The 19,598-nt window shown below is 42.3% G+C and overlaps 1 protein-coding gene and 1 non-coding gene across 3 annotated transcripts in view; one reads left to right on the forward strand and one right to left on the reverse strand.

The window, feature by feature from the left end:
* Positions 1-1,001: 1,001 nt before the first annotated feature.
* Positions 1,002-1,075, reverse strand: Trnav-uac (transfer RNA valine (anticodon UAC)). The gene has a single exon. It is a non-coding gene; the product is annotated as a tRNA-Val (tRNA).
* Positions 1,076-11,371: 10,296 nt separating this feature from the next.
* Positions 11,372-19,598, forward strand: part of Gramd1b (GRAM domain containing 1B) — a 237,336-nt gene continuing 229,109 nt past the window's right edge. For both annotated transcript variants that reach the window (XM_047515673.1, XM_047515686.1), the window contains exon 1: positions 11,372-11,852. Coding sequence is in view for 1 of the 2 variants with exons in the window: in XM_047515686.1 (XP_047371642.1) it covers positions 11,827-11,852 (26 nt within the window). In the remaining variant the exon portion in view is untranslated. The remainder of the gene's footprint in view (positions 11,853-19,598) is intronic.

Here is a 19,598-nt window from a genome sequence, read left to right on the forward strand (position 1 = left end):
TTCTGCCACAATGTTCTGCTTCACTCTGGGCCAGGAGCTATAGAGTCAGCCGACCATGAACTGAATGTCTGAAACTGTGAACCAACATAGACCTTTCCTTCTCTACATTGCTCTTGTCAGGTCTCTGGTCATAGCGACACAATAGCTAATTAAAACGGTAGGGTCCAGGGTGTGAGGCACTGCAGAGTGCTGTCAGAAGCATGGCCTGCCTGGGCAGCGGGAGCAGGGCTGTGCATCATTGAGCATAGACATGTGCTTTTTGCTCTGAAGGGGAGCAAGAAGGAAGGGCCATGACAGAAAATGCCTTTCCAGAACTTCTGGATTTGCAGTACTCTTTGTCTGTGACTTCCCTTTATTTTTTTATTTTTTATTTTTAGCAATACAGTTTTACAGTTTGTCGATGTCAGTATGTAGAAGAAAAAGATTTCTTTTTTAAAAAAATGACTGCCAAGGCTGGGCCCGGTGGCACATGCCTGTATTCCCAGTATAACTTAGGAGGCTGAGGCAGGGGGATTGTGAGTTCAAAGCCAGCCTCAGCAACTTAGCAAGGAAGGCCCTAAGCAACTCGGCAAGACCCTGTCTCTAAATAAAATATAAAAAGGACTGGGGATGTGGCTCAGTGGTTAAGCGCCCTTGGTTCAATCCTCAGTACCAAAAAAAGAAAAAAGAAAAGAAAAAAAATTGCTGCCAAGTGTTTCATGATGTGGACTTGAAGTGACTACCTTAAGCATACCATATGGCTGGATGTGCATGCATTTCCTTTTGGGGGAGTTTGATTTTGCCCTTTGTGCTAACCATCCTCATGGGCCTGTGACTCTTAGACGTCTGCACTCCTAGCCAATGCCAGCAGGTTGCAATGACATTTCATCGTGTACTTCCTGCTGCCATCGTGCTGTCCTACCTGCACTGCATTAACATTTATATGTCACTATTCTATCTTCACCATTAATAAGAACATATTCTTATATAAATGTAATTTTTTTTTTTTTTTTTTTTTTTTTTTGCGGTGCTGGGGATTGAACCCAGGGCCTTGTGCTTGTAAGGCAAGCACTCTACCAACTGAGCTATATCCCCAGCCCTTAAGCGTAAATTTTTAAAAAAAGTAAATTATATACTCTCAAAAGTCTAATATATCATCTAATCCTCAAAAAAGATCCTGAAGTGGACTCACTGCAACTTCTGTACTGGGACCACCTTTTTAGCAAGCCAGGGGTTCTCTCCCCAGACAAGCGCTTCTCCAGTCCACTCTTTGAGCTAGTCCCAAACGGTGGCCCATGTGGCAGTGAGAGCCATTATCTTGAAATCATGCCATTTCTGCCAAAAATGTTCAATTTCTTTCCATTGTCAGAGATAAACATCTATACTTCTGACTATGGTCCAGAAAGTGTTATAAAACTGCCTGCTTCCCTGGTTTATCTCCACCAACTTTCCCTTCCCTCGCTCACTGTAAGTCAGACATGGTGGCCTTCTTTGATTTCCAAAACATGCCATCTTAGTTCATTTTGGATTGCTCATAACGGTACCTCAGGTTGGGTAATTTGTAAAGTATAGCAGTTCATTTAGCTCATGGTTCTGGAAGTGGAGAAGTTCAAGAGTGGGTAGCCACATCTGTTCAGCTTCTGGTGAAACTGAATTCATGGCAGCAAGAGGAGGGGAAGCAGGATCACATGGAAGAGAAGCAATAGAGGACTGAGGAAGCCAAGTTCACTTTAGAGCACTCTGTTCTTTTGATAAGTAATCTAGTCCCAAGAAAGGAAGAACAAACAGACTAAAAAAAGACATTAATGATCTTGTGAAGGCACTGAGTTATGACCCAAATCACAGCCCACCTTCCAACATTGCCACAATAGTAATCAAAATTTAACATGGGGTTTTGGAGGAGGTATTTGAGTCCTCAAATACCTGGAACTTTGCAGTTAATATTTTCTCTTCCTGGAATAAGTTCCCCATAGAGCTCTACATATCTGGCTCCTTCTCCTTGCCTCAGTCTCAAATGCCTCTGGAGAGGCTTTTGCATCATCCTGGCTGAGGAAGCCCCTCATTTATAATCCTTCTCTAGTCCTTTTCTGTGCTTTATTTTCCTCACAGCAATTATCTGAAATGTTGTTTGTTTACATATGGTTTTCTGACTCTTCCCAGTAGACCAAGTGAAAGAAAAGATTTTTCATTGTCTTGTCGACTAATGTATCCCACATAGAAGATTTTTCATTATTGTTTGTTGAATGAATGAAAGGATATAATGAGAGTATTTTGACTTCCATAGTAAGCCTGTTCAAATGGTAAATTAATCTGCATTGGTATGATTGGTTCTTAGGGACTCTAGGTTGATTCTGCTCTGTTAGATTTAAATGATGTATTTAATCATCTCTTCCAGTTTCGTTAGAGATTCTCCACCCTCTGCTTTTCTGGATCCTACTATGGCTTTGGTTCTTCACTTTCTCATGATTTATCAGAATTACAGACTGTGAGCCTAGGATTGTTGTTTCAGCACTCTGAGGCGAAATCCTCTGAGCCTCAACACTTGAACTGATTTAGTGTGACTAGAGGCACTTCTCTGTGGCTCTTCACTGAGTTGGGGCTTCTGTCCTGGCTCTTATCTCAAGCCTTCCACATCTGTAGTACAAGCTTTCAGGCTTTCAGGGCCACCAGAAAGTCTCTTCCCGTTAAATGCTCTTCCCTTAATGGTAGACATTTTCCAGAATTGACTGCAATGACCCTGGATTTCCTTCAAGCCCTCAAACAGCCTCGTCCTGGGAGGAAGTAGAATAGTCAAGTATCCAGGACTTGGATTCTGGTTCCCTGAGTCTACAACCCACCCAGCCTCACCCCATGCTGTGATTTGCCCAAGTCTTCATCTTTCCCATCTGTATAATTGGTTCTGACTTTATAACCTGCCTAGTACCCAACTCCTCAGGGCCAGGACCCCTATCTGTTCTCGTAACCCTTTTAGGGAGTGGGATCTATAGGCTGGACACCTGCTCAGGTTTCCCTGTGGCCAACTCCACATCCCCACATCACCCATGTCAGGCACTCTGCCTTCAGAGCATCTCCTGTCTAGGGACTGCCCTGCTTGGATCACTGCCTAGTGCCTGTCACCATCCTCTCCAGATGTCATGTGCCATCTTCCTGAAATGGCTCTTTCTCATTATCTGCTTCTTTCTCATTATCTGCTAGCCCTCAAAGGGGCTAGTGAGAACAGACATGGGTCCTGGCTAAGAGGAGCTGGGTACTGGGAAGGTTATACAGTCAGGTCCATTTATATAGATGGAAAAGCTGAGAACTTAAGTCATATCACCAGCACATGCCAGAGCTGGAATGCAAACTCAGGTCCCCAAATCTAGGCCTCATCTGTGAGACCCTTTGTTTAGAATGTCCTGCAGCCTAACTTCAGTTCTGATAGCTGCCACATTTGGTAGAGGATCTGGTGACAGGGAATGAGCAATGAGACTTTGACAAAGGACAGGGCATTTCATCATCAGTCATCACTACTGAAAGGCTTTATTGATTGTTTTATTGATTGGTGTGTGCAGCGCTATACTCAGTGCTATACGAAGTCATCCAATCGAGCCCTGACAGCTGCCCCTAAAATTTGTAGTACAATTCAAGATACCAAATCAGTTTCCTAATGGTGCTTTTCCCCATGTGATCCAAGCTGGTTTCCTTTAGCTTTGTCTTATTTCTTTGGGTTGGGGAAATTAGAGTCAGACAAGGCGTTTTAAAAAAATAGCTGTCAAGAAACAACTTTCAACCCATTGCTGCTCTGTCCCTGCTACCTATCAGAGAAAGAGCCTGACATGGTTGTAGGGTCTGACAGATTTTCTCTGTGAGATACTTCATGTTGCAAAGCTTATTAGCCATGTTTCTGATTAACTAATTGTCTGGCACCCTGTAAGATTTCATTCTGGTCTTTGTATTGATCAAAAGAGCAAAGCAAAGTCAGAAGGCATAGATCTAACCCTAAGATTTGCAATAAATGAGGCTCAGTTGAGAATCTCTGTGGGCATGCATCATGATACTTAGGACGGAGGGTTGAAGCACCTGTCAGTTTGAGTAAAAGGGATACTCTGGAGTCACTTCCCGTGGCCAAAGACTGGCACAACAGCCAGCACAAGTACTCCTATGTGGTGTCAATGGGCAAAGTCCTAGAAAGAGGATGGAGAGCCATCTCTGGCTCTTTCCCAATTCCTTCCTTGGAGAAGTGCCCCTTGGAGGAGTCTTCTCATTTCATACGATATGGAGGGAAACTCATGGGGTCCATCAAATCCAACTTTCCCGTTTTATAGATGGGGAAAGTGAGACTTAAAAAGGGAAGCAGCCTCAAGGTCAGCACACTTTGGACAACAGTTTGGTCCTGCTGAATGTAGGCTCATACTTATCTACCACCTTGAACTGCCCATTTTCCACCCCATCGACGTCCTTTTGCCTGTTTTTATGTGGACAATGGGCCACAACCCCCAGTAGGGAAGGAGAGGATGAAAGAAGCCATTCTAAAATCTCTGAGGCCAAATGTGTATCTCGAAGAAAGGCCTGGACACCATTGCCTTCTCTCTGACTGGGTCCCTGGCAGAGTTTCCTTTCAAAGTATAAGGCAGACACTGCAGGGTTGGGTTATGCCCATAGCCAGGGAAAATGCCCCTGATTGGATTAACAGGCATGGTTCATGGAACTGAATCCCATTTCCCCCACTTGAAAGCAAGCTTTTCAAAGCATAGAAAAACTGGTGATACAGGCCAGATGGGAGCTCCCAGGAGAAGGGGGAGGGGAGGAGAAGTTCCCTACTTGGCAAGAGGGACAGAGCAGGCACTGCCATCCCTCCCCCAGCCAATCTGGCCTCCCTTTGTGCTAGGCTGACAAGGGGCAGCTGGTGATGCTGGCAGTGAGATGGCAGAGGGAACTAGCCAAGTGCCAGGAGGGCAAAGACCAGCTTGGGGGATGGAGAGTGACACCTCAGAGCACCCCTCCCTCAGAGGCAGGTGCTGACCCCAGTCTCCCTCCCTACTGTGTAAGCTGGTGCCCAGAGGACCTCTTCAGAGTAGCTCACAATATACCCGAAAGCCAGTAGCTCTTTTGCATTGGTACTCTGTCATCGGACTCCCTGGATTCAAATCCCAATGCTGCCCTTTCAACCACACCACAGTGGACAAATCACTTCACTTCTCTGTGCCTCATTTCCTCACATACAAAATAGAGATGATAATAAAGTGCCTACTTTATAGCATGACTCGTGATTAAGTGAATAAATAAAACACGGTGTATCGGGAATTTATAAGTTAAGTAAGTGTATACTGTTATTATGATCGTTATTTTATCTTTACTATTCTTTTCCACACAGGGAAAACTGAACATTTGACCTGAAGGGCTGAGAGATAGGGACTAAATTCTATCCCTGGAAATCCTGCCAGTGGCTGGAAATTCCATGAATTTCTTGGTTTTTCTATGACTTTTGGTTGTGGTGGTTGTTCTTAGCATTTGAGCTCCTGGATGATGAATTTGGTCACAAGAATTTATTTATTTATTTATTTTTTTTTTTTTAGTTGTGGTGCTGGGGATTGAACCCAGGGCCTTGTGCATGCAAGAAAAGCACTCTACCAACTGAGCTATATCCCCAGCCCAGGAATCTATTCTTTAAGGAGTAACATGTTTTCTGAGTCTTGAGGATATCAGGATTCCAAAATCTAGACAGTTCCTCTTTTGCTAGAATGGTGAACTGATAAAAAGAAGCCCAACTGTCATTTCCTACCTGTTTGACCTTGATGAAGCTACTTCTAGCCTCAAGTTTGTGCCTCAGTTTCCTCATGTGTGAGTCAGGAGAACTATTTGATCTACCTCATGAGATTGTTTTCTAGGTGACAAGAATGTATTTGAAATACTGCTTGCAAAAGTGCAAGATAGTGGGATTATTATTTTTCACAGATAAAGTGTTAGATCCCCACATCCCATATACACAAACTCTGTGGTTTCTGGCAAATTGCCTAACCTTCGTTAAGACTCTGTGTTCTCTTCTGTAAAGTGGGCATGATTAAACTCCCCTCACAGGCATATTTTGAGAACTGCAGGAAAGCTTGTATTGATAGTGCTCAGTATAACATCTGATATGTTGCAGTAGTAATTGAAAAAGATTGGTGTCCCCACCCCCCACCAGTCCCTTAATACATATGCAAGCACACAGCAGGCATCTCTGAGAAAGAGAAGTCCAGCAGCATCCTCTGAAGAGAGAAGGTGGACATTCAGGTGGTTTTGTTCTGTCTCCATCCAATGGTGCAGGTGTCATTTCTATTGCAGAAGCTCCTTGTTATATTTTGCCTGGGGGAAATAACAAAGCTTTGCTCTCTTCCTTTCTCTGGCTTTTTCTGTCTTATTAGCTTGATTTCTCTCTAAATCCTCTAGAAAAAAAAAAAAAAATCGCCTGGTTGTTTTATGTCAGCAGTTGGAGTTGGCCATTGCTGCCTTTAGGGTTCTTACCTCCTGGAGGGAAGAGGTCGGCCCTCTGCTGTTACCAAAAGGTGTCCGTGCTTGACTTGAGTCCAGGAGAGGAGTGGGAAGGAGAAATTGCCACTAATTAGACATGTAGTTTGGAAAGAGTCACTTCTTCACCCTAGATCTGGCTTCCTTGCTGGGGATGAAAGGTGGGTATTGTGGGGGAGTCTGAAAGGATATTTTGGGTGGGAGTGAGAGGGAAAATGGCCAAACATTCATTGGCCTGATTCCATGGACCTGGGTTCCTATTAGTGGTAGAATGAAAATTAAAACCTCAGTTCTCTATTTATACAAAATGTATTCTTTGGATAATTTGATAGATACTCTGTTTCCTTTCAGTGGGCAAATAGGAGTCCTGTATCCCTCCTATAGACTAGACTGACAGGCACAGAGGCCAGGGAGTCAGGTCTTGGAGGCGACAATTGAGAATGTCATTTTCTTGGCTCCATTTCTTATTTTATTGGACATTAATTAACAACTGATCCACAACAGCCCCAGAAAGAGAAAGGTTCCCAGCCCCCACTGTGTCCCATAAAGTGTGTTCTAGTACAAAATATGCCTGTATTCCCCTCAGACTGAAATGGCCTCAGGGAAGCTGGTCATTGTTCATTTTGTTCTTGGATTAATTTAGCCTCTTACTCCATAACACTTTGGAACTTCAGTTTTTTTAAATTTTTAAAATGAGGATAGTTGTGTTTCAAATAGTTGCATAGATTTGACAAAGATGTAGTTAGATAATGCATAGAAATAACAGAACAGTGCTTGATAGTTAACTGCTACTTAAAGGAAGCTTTTTATTATGTGAATGATCAATATCCTTTTTGCTAATTTCTGAGTTCGCTCAAAAGTATCCACTCCTGAGAATACTTCTGAGTTTTCTCAGTGTCCATTACTCATTTCCTATCAGCTCTAGGGGAGTGAAACCATGGTTGGGGTGACTGTTATTACGGTAGGTTTCATACTACATGGAAAGGGAACAAAGAGAAGAATGAGTTTCTGCATGCTGGGTCTCATTGAGCTATGTGCCATGACTACCCTCTTATCAATATGATCACACTTTATAATACTTCCTAGAGTTTGGGAGTATTTATCCTGTGCCAGGAGTTTGAGTTCATGATTTTTTTATCATGTTATTATGTTGATTTTACAAATGAGAGAACTGAGGCTTAACAGGTTAAGCCACTTGCCCAATATTCAACAGCTAGTGAGAAATACAGATGAGGATAATACCTAGCAAGGTCTATTTCAAATGCCCATGGTCTTAACCAGCTCAAGTCATCTGAAAAATTTCCCTGGGTCAAAGTAGGGAAGAAACAACTGTATTTTCATGATGGGATGCATCTGTCGAGCAAGATAGTTAGATTAAAGGAACTATTCTCCTGTTCTCCATACCAAGCAGGAACTCAGGGAAGAAGGGACCAAATGTGACATGTTAACCTCTGATATCAGAGTGCATCTATCTGAAGAGATCCTAGACCTAGAAATAGGGCCAAATGCCTAGGATGGGTTAATTCTAGTCTCCTCACCAAAACTGAGCAGTCACATGGATTGGTTGTATATCTACGGGGTGGTATAGTATTCCCTAAATTTGTGTCTTAGATCATTAATTCTCTGAGATGTGCTGTAAAAAAAAAAAATGGACTTTCTGATTGAATGAATTTTAAAACTGAGGCCTAGTACATCCCTTTCTTGAAAATTTACAGTGCTTATACACATAATAAAGGCTTTGACAAGGCTTGCAATAAAAAAAAAAAAAAACTAAATAAACCACAGTGAAACGTGGCTTATTTACATTGCTTAACTCATTATTTCCCAAACACACTGGCCATATAACCCTTTGTTGAAGTGCTAAATATTAATATTGCAAGGACCTCGTGTTCCATGAAACGGATCAAGAAATATTTTGCCTAGAACAAAGATAAGTAGACTAGAGACTGCTGACATTCCAGCTTTATTAATGTGTGCAGGTCAATTATCTTCTTCTGGGTTGTAAAATGAGAAGTTGACCTCTAGCTTAAAGAATCTATGACTATGGCTACATCTACAGGGCATAAAGAGAGATTAAAACACATGGACTGGACTTAGAGAATTTAAAATTAGATAAAATAAATACAAGTATGTTACAGCAGAGCATAGTACCCAGTAGCCTATAGTGTTTAATAAAATTTTTCTAAATGAAAGAGAATATGAAAAAGATGTAAGTACATTGAAATGAAATAAACTGCTATAACAAGATCTTAAGTATGAATATGATTATGAGTGGTTGAAATGTATTAGGGATGCTTCCATGTAGATACAAATTTTTAAAAATTTAGAAAGAAAAAAAAGAAAAAAATTTAGAAAGAAAAGGAAGGTAATTAATATATTCACCACTTATTATGTGCCAGATAATTTACAGATATTACATTAATCTTGACAGTTATGTGGCTTAGATCTTGTGCTTAGGATCACACTTCTGGTAACTGGCAGTGAAGAGGTTCTAACTAATATTCTGGCAGTTTTAATTTTAATTTCCCAGAATTTAGATCTCCCATAGTGTTCTGTAGAGGTAGCCATAGTCATGGATTCCCTGAGATAGAAGGAGCCCTGGAAATCCCAGAGATCAACTCTTTCTGGAGGTCAACTTTCTCATTTTCAGCTCCGAGTTCAACTTATTTTGTAACCTCTCAAAGGTCAAAATTCATATTTGAAAAAAAACCTTTTCTTATTTTTACTGATGCATTTTAATTATACAAAATAGCAGGATGCATTGTGATGCAGGGGCGTAGGCACATAGTGTAATTTGGTTGGTTCCATTCCCCAGTACCTCAGCTTTCCTTCCCCTCCTCCTCCCCAAATCCCCATCTTTTGCTCTGCTGATCACCCTTCTGTTTTCATGAAAATTCCTTTCTTTCCCTTTTTCTTTCTCGCTTCCCCATGATAGAAACTCTATGACTTGACTTTCCCACCAAAAGTGTACACCTTTTTCCTGCATCCTCACCAGCATTTATTATTATTTGTATTCTTGATGACTGCCATTCTAACTGGAATGAGATGAAATCTCAGTGTAGTTTTGATTTGCATTTCCATAATTGCTAAGGATGTCAAACATTTTTTTCATATATTTATTGGCCATTTGTATTTCCCTTTTTAAGAAATGTCTGTTCAGTCATTTTGCCCATTTATTGATTAGGTTATTCTGGGTTTTTGTTTGTTTGTTTGTTTGTTCGTTTAATTCTTTAGAAATTCTGGATGTTAATCCCCTGTCAGAAGAGTAGCTGGCAAAGATTTTCTCCTGTTTTGTAGGCTCTCTCTTCACACTCTTGTTTCCTTTGCTGTGCAGAAGATTTTTAACTTGATGTTGTCCCATTTATTCTTGCTTTTATTTCCTGAGTTTCAGGAGTTTTTTTGAGGAAGTTGTGGCCTGTGCTATAAGTTGGAGCACTGTCCCTTTTTCTTCTAGCTGTAATAAAGTTTCTGGTCTAATCCCTAGGTCTTTGGTCCAAGAAAGGAAACTGTCCTTGATTTTTAGCATAACTCCAGGGGAAATTTCATCATTCTCTGAGTTGTTTCAGTGCACATAAGGATGGAATAGGTGTCAAAACTTCCCCCAAAGACATCATACATGAGTGTGTGCAGATCAGAGCTCACCTAGCTGGTTGAGGGTGCTAAATACCCTGCAAAGCACTTGCAGAGTGGTCCAGTGACATTCCCGAGAGGGATGTGTGTGACTGAGAAGATTCTTCCAGGGTAATAACATCTTCTCAGAAAAGGAAATTAACGTTACCACCCACTCAGTGGTCTTCCAGTGAGAAAACCATTTTGATTTATGAGCCACCACTGCCAGGTAGTACTTTAGTGTAGGTGTAAAAAGCAAATAGGGAAAATTGTGGGTAATATGAAAATATTTGTGTCAAAGTGGTCAGAATGACGGGAAGGATGGAGAGAAGGGTAGAAAATAATAAACGGAAAATGGAGGTTTTATGAAGCAGATCTTGTTAGCTGTGTCTATGGAAGAGAGCAATGAAAAGGGATTTGTCATTTCTCTCTTTCAAGTCTTCAGAATGGTGGTGGGCAAAGCAACACCACTGTGCCTTTGCTGTTTGTCATTCTTCAGGGTTTCCTGGAAGAAGGGAGGGCTTTAGAAGTGGTTCTGGCGAGAGGCCAGTGTTAACTTGTGAACTGGCTGATTGTGTTTTCTTCATGGGCTCCTAGTGACATGGGTGCACTTGGCATGGAGACTGACAACTGAACCTCCTGGGCCACCTGATACCCAGGCCCAGACTAACCATTCTGTTTCAGGTGTGGGAACTTGGAAGCCCTGACAACAGGATCACACAGGTCTCCCCTTTTCTATTTAGTTGTGTGATCCTGGAAGACTTGGTAAGACCTCCCTGAGCTTTATTTTTCTCTTCTGCAAAATAAGCCTTTCGAACCCAATAATTCCTTGAGTGCTACCCTGCTTTGCAGTACCATGATTTTGACACTGCCCAGTAGGGCGCCACCTCATCTAAAGATCCCGCAGGTCACCTGTGGACTTATGCTGATCTGTGCCATCCATCTTCCCTCCACCCTTTTCCATAGCTTCCCGTGAAATACAGTCATCTGGGTTCCATGTGGGCTAATATCTCCTCCTAGCCACAAGGCAGCGGAGCTTCTGGTGCCGGCTTCCACACTAAACTTGATGGTCTGATTTTTAAAGGAGCGGTTGGTTTTAAAGCAATTGTCTGGTTGTGTGTCCCCGAGTTACACTGCAGTGCTAAATGTTGGAGCGAGGCAATACCGGGAGAATCCAGGCGGGCAGGCTTCACCCAGAGAGGGAGGGTGAGGGGAGGAGAGAGACAGAGAGAGGAGAGGGGGAATGCGAAGGGAGCCAGAGGAACCGACCGAGACTCGCGAGCTGGAGAAGGGAGAGGAAAGCAGAGGGAGAGTCGGGGACAACACGGAGAAACGCTGACGCGGAGGGAGGGGGCCGTGTATATATATATAGAAAGAGGGAAAGCGATGCGGTAACACCTAGCCACCGAGACCGTGGGAGCCTCGCAGCCCACGGAGAGTGGGGGAGTCCCACTTTCTCCGCCCTAGCGGCCCCAATCCCGCCTGGGCGCAGACAGCCGTCCGGGCTCCGCTGAGATCCTAAGGTGTCCTGTGTGCCCTGCGCCCCGGAGCGCCAGTGCCGGAGCTGGGCTCCCGCCCGCCCTGCACCTCTCGGGTCCTCGCGTCCAAAGGCTCCGCGCTTCTCTTCTCCTCCAGATGGGACTGGCTCTTCTCTGTTTGCAAAGCCAGGCCGGCGGGGAGATATGAGCAGTAGCCAGCAGCTGGTGTGCCCTGGACGTCACTGACCGCGGCGCGCCTGGATCGTGTGTCCACATGAGTGGCTCTCCCAGCAGACCCAGGTAAGAACTTCCTGACCTTCCCCACACACCTGGATATATGGAACACACCTGGATATATGGCCGATGATAAGGGATCCCTGTGAAACTGGAAGCTGTGGAAACATTGGGGGTGGGAGTGGGGGTGGGGTGCTATTTGTTCTCAACTGAATTTTCTTAGCGGAACATCAAAGTTATCAGAGGGCAAGGTAAAGCTATTAACATGGATTGTGGCCTGGCTGTGGTGTCCGACACCTGAGAGTCCCCAGGAAACCAGTGATAGATTACCTCCATCAATTTCCGGAGGTGGCCTAGCTGGCTTCTTCATTCAGTGCTGGTGATGTTCAGAGAACAAGTGGTGAGGATGCGGTTGAGGGCTTGAAGGTTGTGTCTGCTTCTTCCCGCCTTTCTCACAAAAGTCTGAACTGGGGGCACTAGTCTTCCTTTTTCTGGACAGTGCTTCCATTACTCCACCTGGCTGCCCCCATGGATCTTTTGCATATCCCCCTTGCACTGTGGAAGTCGAAGACAGTGGCTGAAAGACAAAATGCACATCTTTGGGTTTATCTGAAGGTACCTGGTGAGATGAGGGAGAGACTCCACTTTTTCTAATATCCCCTATAGGTTGGAGGTGGAAGGTTTAGCAATGGAAGGGACTCCTGGTTTGGAGGTAGGAATGCATGTGGTAACAGGTATGGAGGGGTAACTCTTATGGAGTAGATGAAGAAGTGAAAGGTGTGGTCATTAGAATGAAGTTGTTAGAACCCAGACAACTTGTTAGAACCCATCAATCAACCTCAAGCCTGGAGAAACTTTATTCCTCAAAAAGTTCCTCACTCAAGGTAATATAAGGACAAGCAGTTGATCACATGCACTCAGGCTCTGATTTTTGAATGACCTGAAGCAATTGTGAGAGACAGCTCTATCCTAGGCCCAATATTGAAGAGGAGCAGAGGTGGGAGGATTGTACAAATCACATATGCGTGGAAGATTCCTAGATTTTTCTGAGGAAATAATAATTTTTAAAAGACTTGTAAAAAATAAAAGAAGATGTTTTCATGACAGCAACAAATGTAAAACTCCCACCATTCCAGGCAAAAACAAATTTGTGCAGGGAACTGAGTTAACTCCTTTGCCAATGCATACTTGGACACATCTCCAGCTGGTGACTCTTCTGGAGGGCAGGGTCTTAGCTGAGGTTCTTTCTGTAAGTTTAGCACAATGAATATTGGAAATAAGTTGAAAATGCTACATTTTTACCCCTTAGTCCAAGGTCCCACTTTATCCCCAATCTGATATGGAGGTTCACTGTGGAGCTGGTGTAGTCAAAAAGAGTCACTCATACTTTCTAGTGTACCACTCCCCCCTTCTCTCTTTCTCTCTCTCTCTCTCTCTCTCTCTCTCTCTCTCTCTTTCTCTCTCTCTCTTTCTCTCTCTCTCTCTCTCTCTCTCTCTCTCTCTCTCTCTCACACACACACACACACACACATTTAATAGTATTTAGGAGATTAGATGACAAAGTATAGGTATGTAACCCTTTGTGAGCAATTCAGTTTTGTTCTCTGACTGAAGTGAACACTTATTCCCTTTGTTCAAGGTACCTCCCACCTTTGTTCCTTATTTGAAGACCATGTCTCTTGCTCATACTGGATGTCTCTATCCATGCCACCTTCACTGATTCTCAGAACGTTAGCTGCCTTTGATGATGTATGGTGAGATCACCAGTGTTTGCTTGAGGTCCTTCCTTTAGCTCATTTACTTGGTAACTTGTAAAAGGCAGAGAACTCTATTAGACATCATTGGAATTGAGAGAACCAGAATCTTTAAAGGTCATGTGGAAGTTTTGGTTCCCCTTGTCCACATTCAAAGGTGTTTGGTCTTAAAGATTTGAGGCTAGGCTCTGATATTAGGGTTGAAAAGAAACCATCATGGGCAACTAATCAATACCTAGTCAAACTGGGGCACTGTTGTAATATCTTAAATTGACATTGCCATCAAATGTGAGTGGTTTTATTTGGTGACTTGCTATATTAAAGGATCATAGGTCTTAATTGAAATCATTTTTATAAGGAGATGACATTGATCCTTGCCACCACCTCCCATCCTTTGCTCTTGGACCATGGCTGTCATTTGATGTCCTTGCAGATGAACTCCCATCTCACACATCTGGCATTGGTAGACTTGTAACTGAAATTATCAGTCCCAGGGCTGCAGCTGTGCTCCAGAGATGTTTCCAAGGCTCTGCTCCCATTGGCTGCTGCTTTTGCACAGGTGGCTTGTAGTTTTTGGCTGTTTGTGGCTTTGGAGTGCTGTTTACAATTCTGCTACAAATTATTCAGTTTATACCCTGGTTTGGTCTTCATGGATCTTTCAGCTTGGTCAGAATCTTTTCTTTTTTCCTCTCCTGTTCCCTGTTGCACCTGTGGATTGGCACATCAAGAATTGTATTTCTTTTTCAGAAATACATAAACACTATCATTCTTCAAATGGCAATAAATGCATCAGATCCATAATTTGATCTAGTATCCTAATCTGTACAGAACAGAAATATTGCATGTATATTTTGACTGTTAGATTCCATTTAGCTTTTATTTGATGTATGCAAAGCTCTGGCTTCTAAGGCATGCCCCATCTGCTTTGTACTTGCTGCATTGCACATCTGCACAATAATGGATGTTGCTAATAAGAGGTAGGAGGTATGAAAACAGCATTACGGCAGAGAGGGACAGGTTTTAGGAAATGGGATTCTGAGGAGGCACATGTTCTTATGAGGGTCACCTTAATTTACTGAAGCCTCATTTAGTGTACGTGAAAATAGAGTGCATTAGATGGGGGAACACTTTGGCAGGAGACTCATGGGCAGATCTATAAGATTGCCATAAAAATAGAAATCTAAGTTCTTTTATAGAATCAGTTGACATTGATGAATCTATGAGTTAATGGTTTGCTAACAACATTTTCTCATAGTCGTTCCTTATACCAACAGTGAAGTTTTATCTTCAGAGAGAAGAATATCACCTGTCATTCACAGGCACCACTGGCGAGGACCCTCTTTTAAGCATTTTGAGGGAGCTACATGGAGGTGGTTTTATTAGCTGCCAGAACAGTCTTGAAACAACCTGACTTCTTTGATTTGAAACCTGGTCAAATAGCGGGACCTTACTGAGACCTTTAAGAGACATGAAGCAGGTAGCATCTCTCCTTTCACCATCCCCATGAGCTTTGGAACCTCTGGTGAAGGAGAACTTTTTCTTTTCTGAGCCAGGGTTGTAACAGAGTTAATTTGAAGGTAGCTGTGGGCTTCAAGGATTGGAATGAGAGAATGCAACTTGAGCTTTTATTTTTAAGAAAACCTTCATAAAAAAAAAAAAAAAGATCTGTTGAAAACCCAAGACCAGCGACGCACCACCTGTCTGCTCCCCCTCCCACCATGGTTGCTGAGCTCAGTGATCCTAAACATATTTAGCTAGATGAGGGAGTATGAAAAAGACAGCTCCTACAGCTCATCTGCCATTTGATCTAATTGATCTCTGAAATTTCATCTTTATAGGCATTTTCAGTTTCTGGGATTTGCAGGAGAGAGCAGAGAGGGGTGATAGCAGAGGAGAGCAATTCCTAGAGAAGTTTGTGAGACCCAGTGGGCCAGAAGACAGCTGCCTCAGCAGGACAGAGAAGCCCAGGTGAGGATGCTGGAGGTACAGGAAGAGAACAGGTTCCTAGAGCAGAGAAGACGAGGAACGACACCTGGAAATGATGAAGGAGAGGAGGGCATGGCAGCCGGGAGAGAAACAAGCCAAGTGGGAGGAAAGAGAGGAAGCAGATGGGGCAAGAGGAAGATGCAGGGAGTATGTTCAAGAAAAGGCCACAGAGGGGAAAAGGGCAGAAGATAAGAGGAAGCAGCACTTTGCTTGCAGGTTTTCTCTGCCTCTCCCCTGGCAGGAGACCACGAGCGAGCCAGCAGAACAGTGTGGTTTTTGTGCTTGGAAGGCTCCGCATTGATGCTGTCAAGTCTCAACCCCTCACGGCAGCGTGTTCTATTTTTACATTTGGCAGAAATGAAATTAAACAAATGACCCCGTGATGGCGTTTTTTCATGAAGATTTTATCCAGCACACCCACACAACCAGTGCCGGGTTGGCTGAATATTTAGCATAATATTCTATTTAATCAGATAAGAAGGCATCCTCGAGAGGGTGGCAGGCACGAAGCCTGGCCTTTGATAATGGCCCATAAAGAACTGCTTTGATGAGTGTGGTAGAAACCAGAAAGGAACCTTGTCCCTGGTTTGGTTGGCAGGAAGAATCCAGTGAAGGAGTTCTGCAGGAACTTAGCATTTCCACTCTCTCTCCTTTTTTTTTTTTTTTTTTTTTTGGCTCTGGATTTGATTCCAGTCTTTGTGGGACTTCTTGGTCCAGTTCTCCATGGAGATCTGATTGGTGGCAAAAGATGACTTGCTTTGGCTGAACTTGCCTTCAGTGGAAACACTGCTTAGAATTTGGACACTCGCCCTATTTGTTGGCCTGACCAGGGGAGCTCATCTCTGCTGCTTTGACAGTGCTTAGACAGCAAGTGTAATGAGACCGTACATCTCGTACTTGGTGAGAACACAAAGCAGATAATATCTTATTGGTTTAGACATGGACTAACTCCCCTAAGTCCCAGGAGATCTAGTAGCAATTAAACAAATGCCCCTTTAAATATAACCAATAATACATGTTATGGAGGCCAGTGAATCAGTTAAGGTTGGTTGGGTAGATGGGCAAATGTAAGACTAAACAAAAGACTTGCCATTGCCTTGCACATGTTTGCGTATAATAGGATATTTGTGTGTTCTTCTTCCTTATGGTTGAAAGATTATATAATTCCCCTGTTATTAACCTCTAAACTGCTGTTCTGACATGTCCACCATCTAGATACTCAGCTGAATCCGTTCTGACTTCAAAGGGAGCAATGGGTGGGACAGTTTAACTTAGAAATGAATGCTTCTTCCTGCTAGCTGGCCTTGCAGGGGCTTTTGGCATTAAACAGTTTTACTAAGCCAGAGAATATTCCCTGCAGTGACTATAAAAAGGTATCTTCATCTCAAACGCAGGGAGCGATTGAGAGCATTGACATGAACCACATGGATATGGTTTCAAGACTCAAGGAAATGAAGGATTGACAGTTCATTAAGGAAAAAGCAGAGGCCAATTCCTCTCCAGCCCCACCTTTAAGCAGGCTTGCATTTGCATTTTTTTCTCAATGTTCTTTCTTCTTGGCTATCTGGTGGTCCCAATGTGTCTGGCATGGCTTTGAAATCAAGAAACCTTTTTATGTATGCATGTTGAGGAAGAAGGAAAAAGACAAGCCCAGTTTAGGACTTCCTTTACTACTCCCAGGGGTGAAGCCTCTGTCTCACAAGGGCTTAGAGTTGACGACGTTTCCACAATGTCAGCTGCACAAGTCTCTGGAGCAGGATACGAATGTCCCCACTGCTGCCTTGTCATATGTTCCCTCAGACTTCTATACTTGGGCCCAAATGCTCTTCATGCTCCAGTCTTTGTAAAGACAAAACTGCAGAATGAATTCCTGAACTTGTTTGGAAGTAGCGAACTTAAACAAAGTCTTTATCCAAATTTCCCATACTCCTGGTGAGGATGACAGTTAGCCCTTTCAAGAGTATGGCCAATAAACAAAGAACCTCTGAACTCTTCATTATTATTATTTTATTAAGTATCTCTTATCTGAAATGTTTGGGACCAGAAGTGTTTTGAATTTTGAAATATTTGCTTATACACAAATAAGATGCATTGGGTGGGAGACCTGACTCTAAGTAGGAAATCAATTTGTCATGTATGCCTTGTACACATAGCCTAAAAGTTATTTTACATGGTATTTTTAATGCACTTTTTTATTTTGTCAGTACTGGGGATTGAATCCAAGGTCTTGTGCAAATACCTCTGTGACCCTTCACCTGAGGTCAGGTGTAGAATTTTCCACTTCTGGTGCCCAAAATTGAATATTGGAGTATTTCAGATTTCAGATTTTCACATTGGGAATGCTCAACCTGTATTATTAAAATATCATTTATATCATTGGTTATCACTTAACCTGTACCACTAAATGTTATTTGTCTCATGGGTTATTACATATAGAGCTCTTATACAGAATAAATGATTATTATTCACGTTTTATAGTTGCAGAAACTAAGATACAGAGATAGGATATCCAAGATCACATCAGCAGTAAGTGCTATATCCAGGACTTAAATCTATGTTCTATTTTTAAACACTATGATTTTCCACAGTATGCTTTCTTTGTAGATTTCACCCTAAATTTTTAGCACCAACCCTTGTCACCATTTTTCTCATCATCCATCATTACTTATGTCTACAGGTATGGGTATCCAAGCACCTCCTTACAGTTAGTGTACAAAGGGATTCCCTAAAATATGAACACTTATGCAAACCTAATTAAAGGAATTTAGGACAGGAAGGCAGACTGTATCTTTTTCCTTAAGACCTATTGCCTGTTTTATTTTATTTTTTTAGGTTTTGGCATGATAATCACTGCCAAGTTGTCTTGACATTTAAGTCACAAAAAATGCTGAATGAAAGTTGGCATTATACCTACTCCTTATAATTATGCTATCCTCTTTTTCTTATGAATTATCCTTAAAGGTGAATCCTGTTCCATAGCCTGCTCTAGTTGAAACAGTGGTTAAATAAATTTCTGTAAGACAAAGAAATTAGAGCAGACTATAAGGGAGATTGCCACTTCCAAAAGAGAACTGAGACCAGTCCCTTAAGATTCAAGCCTCTATAAACCAGCTTTTTGGTCTTTCTTCATCTTGGCTCGGGTCATTCCATCCATTTGAACTCAGTTGGCAACAATCAATAGGGAATGTTAAGTTCTGGTCTTGGCTGGTCTTTTGCATGCATGAGCTTCCTGCTATTTGTCTGAGAAAGTACAAACCCAGGTAAATAAGGCCATGCTGATGACTTTCTTTAGCAATTAGACCAACTCAGGCTGAATAATATATTTTGGTTTGTCAAAAAGCAAGAAAATGTTAGCAGAAACAGCAGGGCTATTTTCTGAGTGTTTGCTTAACTCTGATGAGGTTAGAGTACTTTATAAAATTGGGTTAAAAATAATTTTACCATTTCTTTTTTCCTTCGAAAGTATGATAATTCTTAAGACATTGATATACTATGGATTTGAGTCATCATGTTAGGGTTAGGTTTTGACTCTTCTGTCTAAAGCCTGATATCTCTTAGCAACAGCTACATTTAATTTAGGCATTGAGCCTTTGGGCTACCTTGTTTGTATAACTTCATTGAAATGATAGGACTGTGATCAAGTTTGGATAATTGATCTTGGGAGAGGATGAAAGGTGGCACAATAAGCCTGAAACAGGAAAGAGAAGAATACAGACATCTATACTCTTTATGGATTTTTATTCCCATGTGAGCAATGGAGCCAAATAAGTTGTTGATTAGAATCTAGGTTTTACAGAGCACCAGAGAAGTGCCCTTATCTCCTGTTCTTTTCTATGGGAGTACTTATCTCTCAATTGTGGACAGGATGTGATGTGCCATCACCCCAATTTCATACTGTTCTTGCTTATTTCTGTCATGTTTTTACCACATCCTCCTGTTATGATCTTTCAACAAACATTTGTTCAACAAGAAACAAGGTAAGTGTTGGGGATACAGAGTTGAAGAAAACACAGTTCTTTCTTCAGGGAGCTCTTGGTCTAGTAAGGAAGCCAAATATAAAGTAGATGAGCCA

Source organism: Sciurus carolinensis, chromosome 11 (genome assembly GCF_902686445.1).
Source record: "Sciurus carolinensis chromosome 11, mSciCar1.2, whole genome shotgun sequence".
Classification (NCBI taxonomy): Eukaryota; Metazoa; Chordata; class Mammalia; order Rodentia; family Sciuridae; genus Sciurus; species Sciurus carolinensis.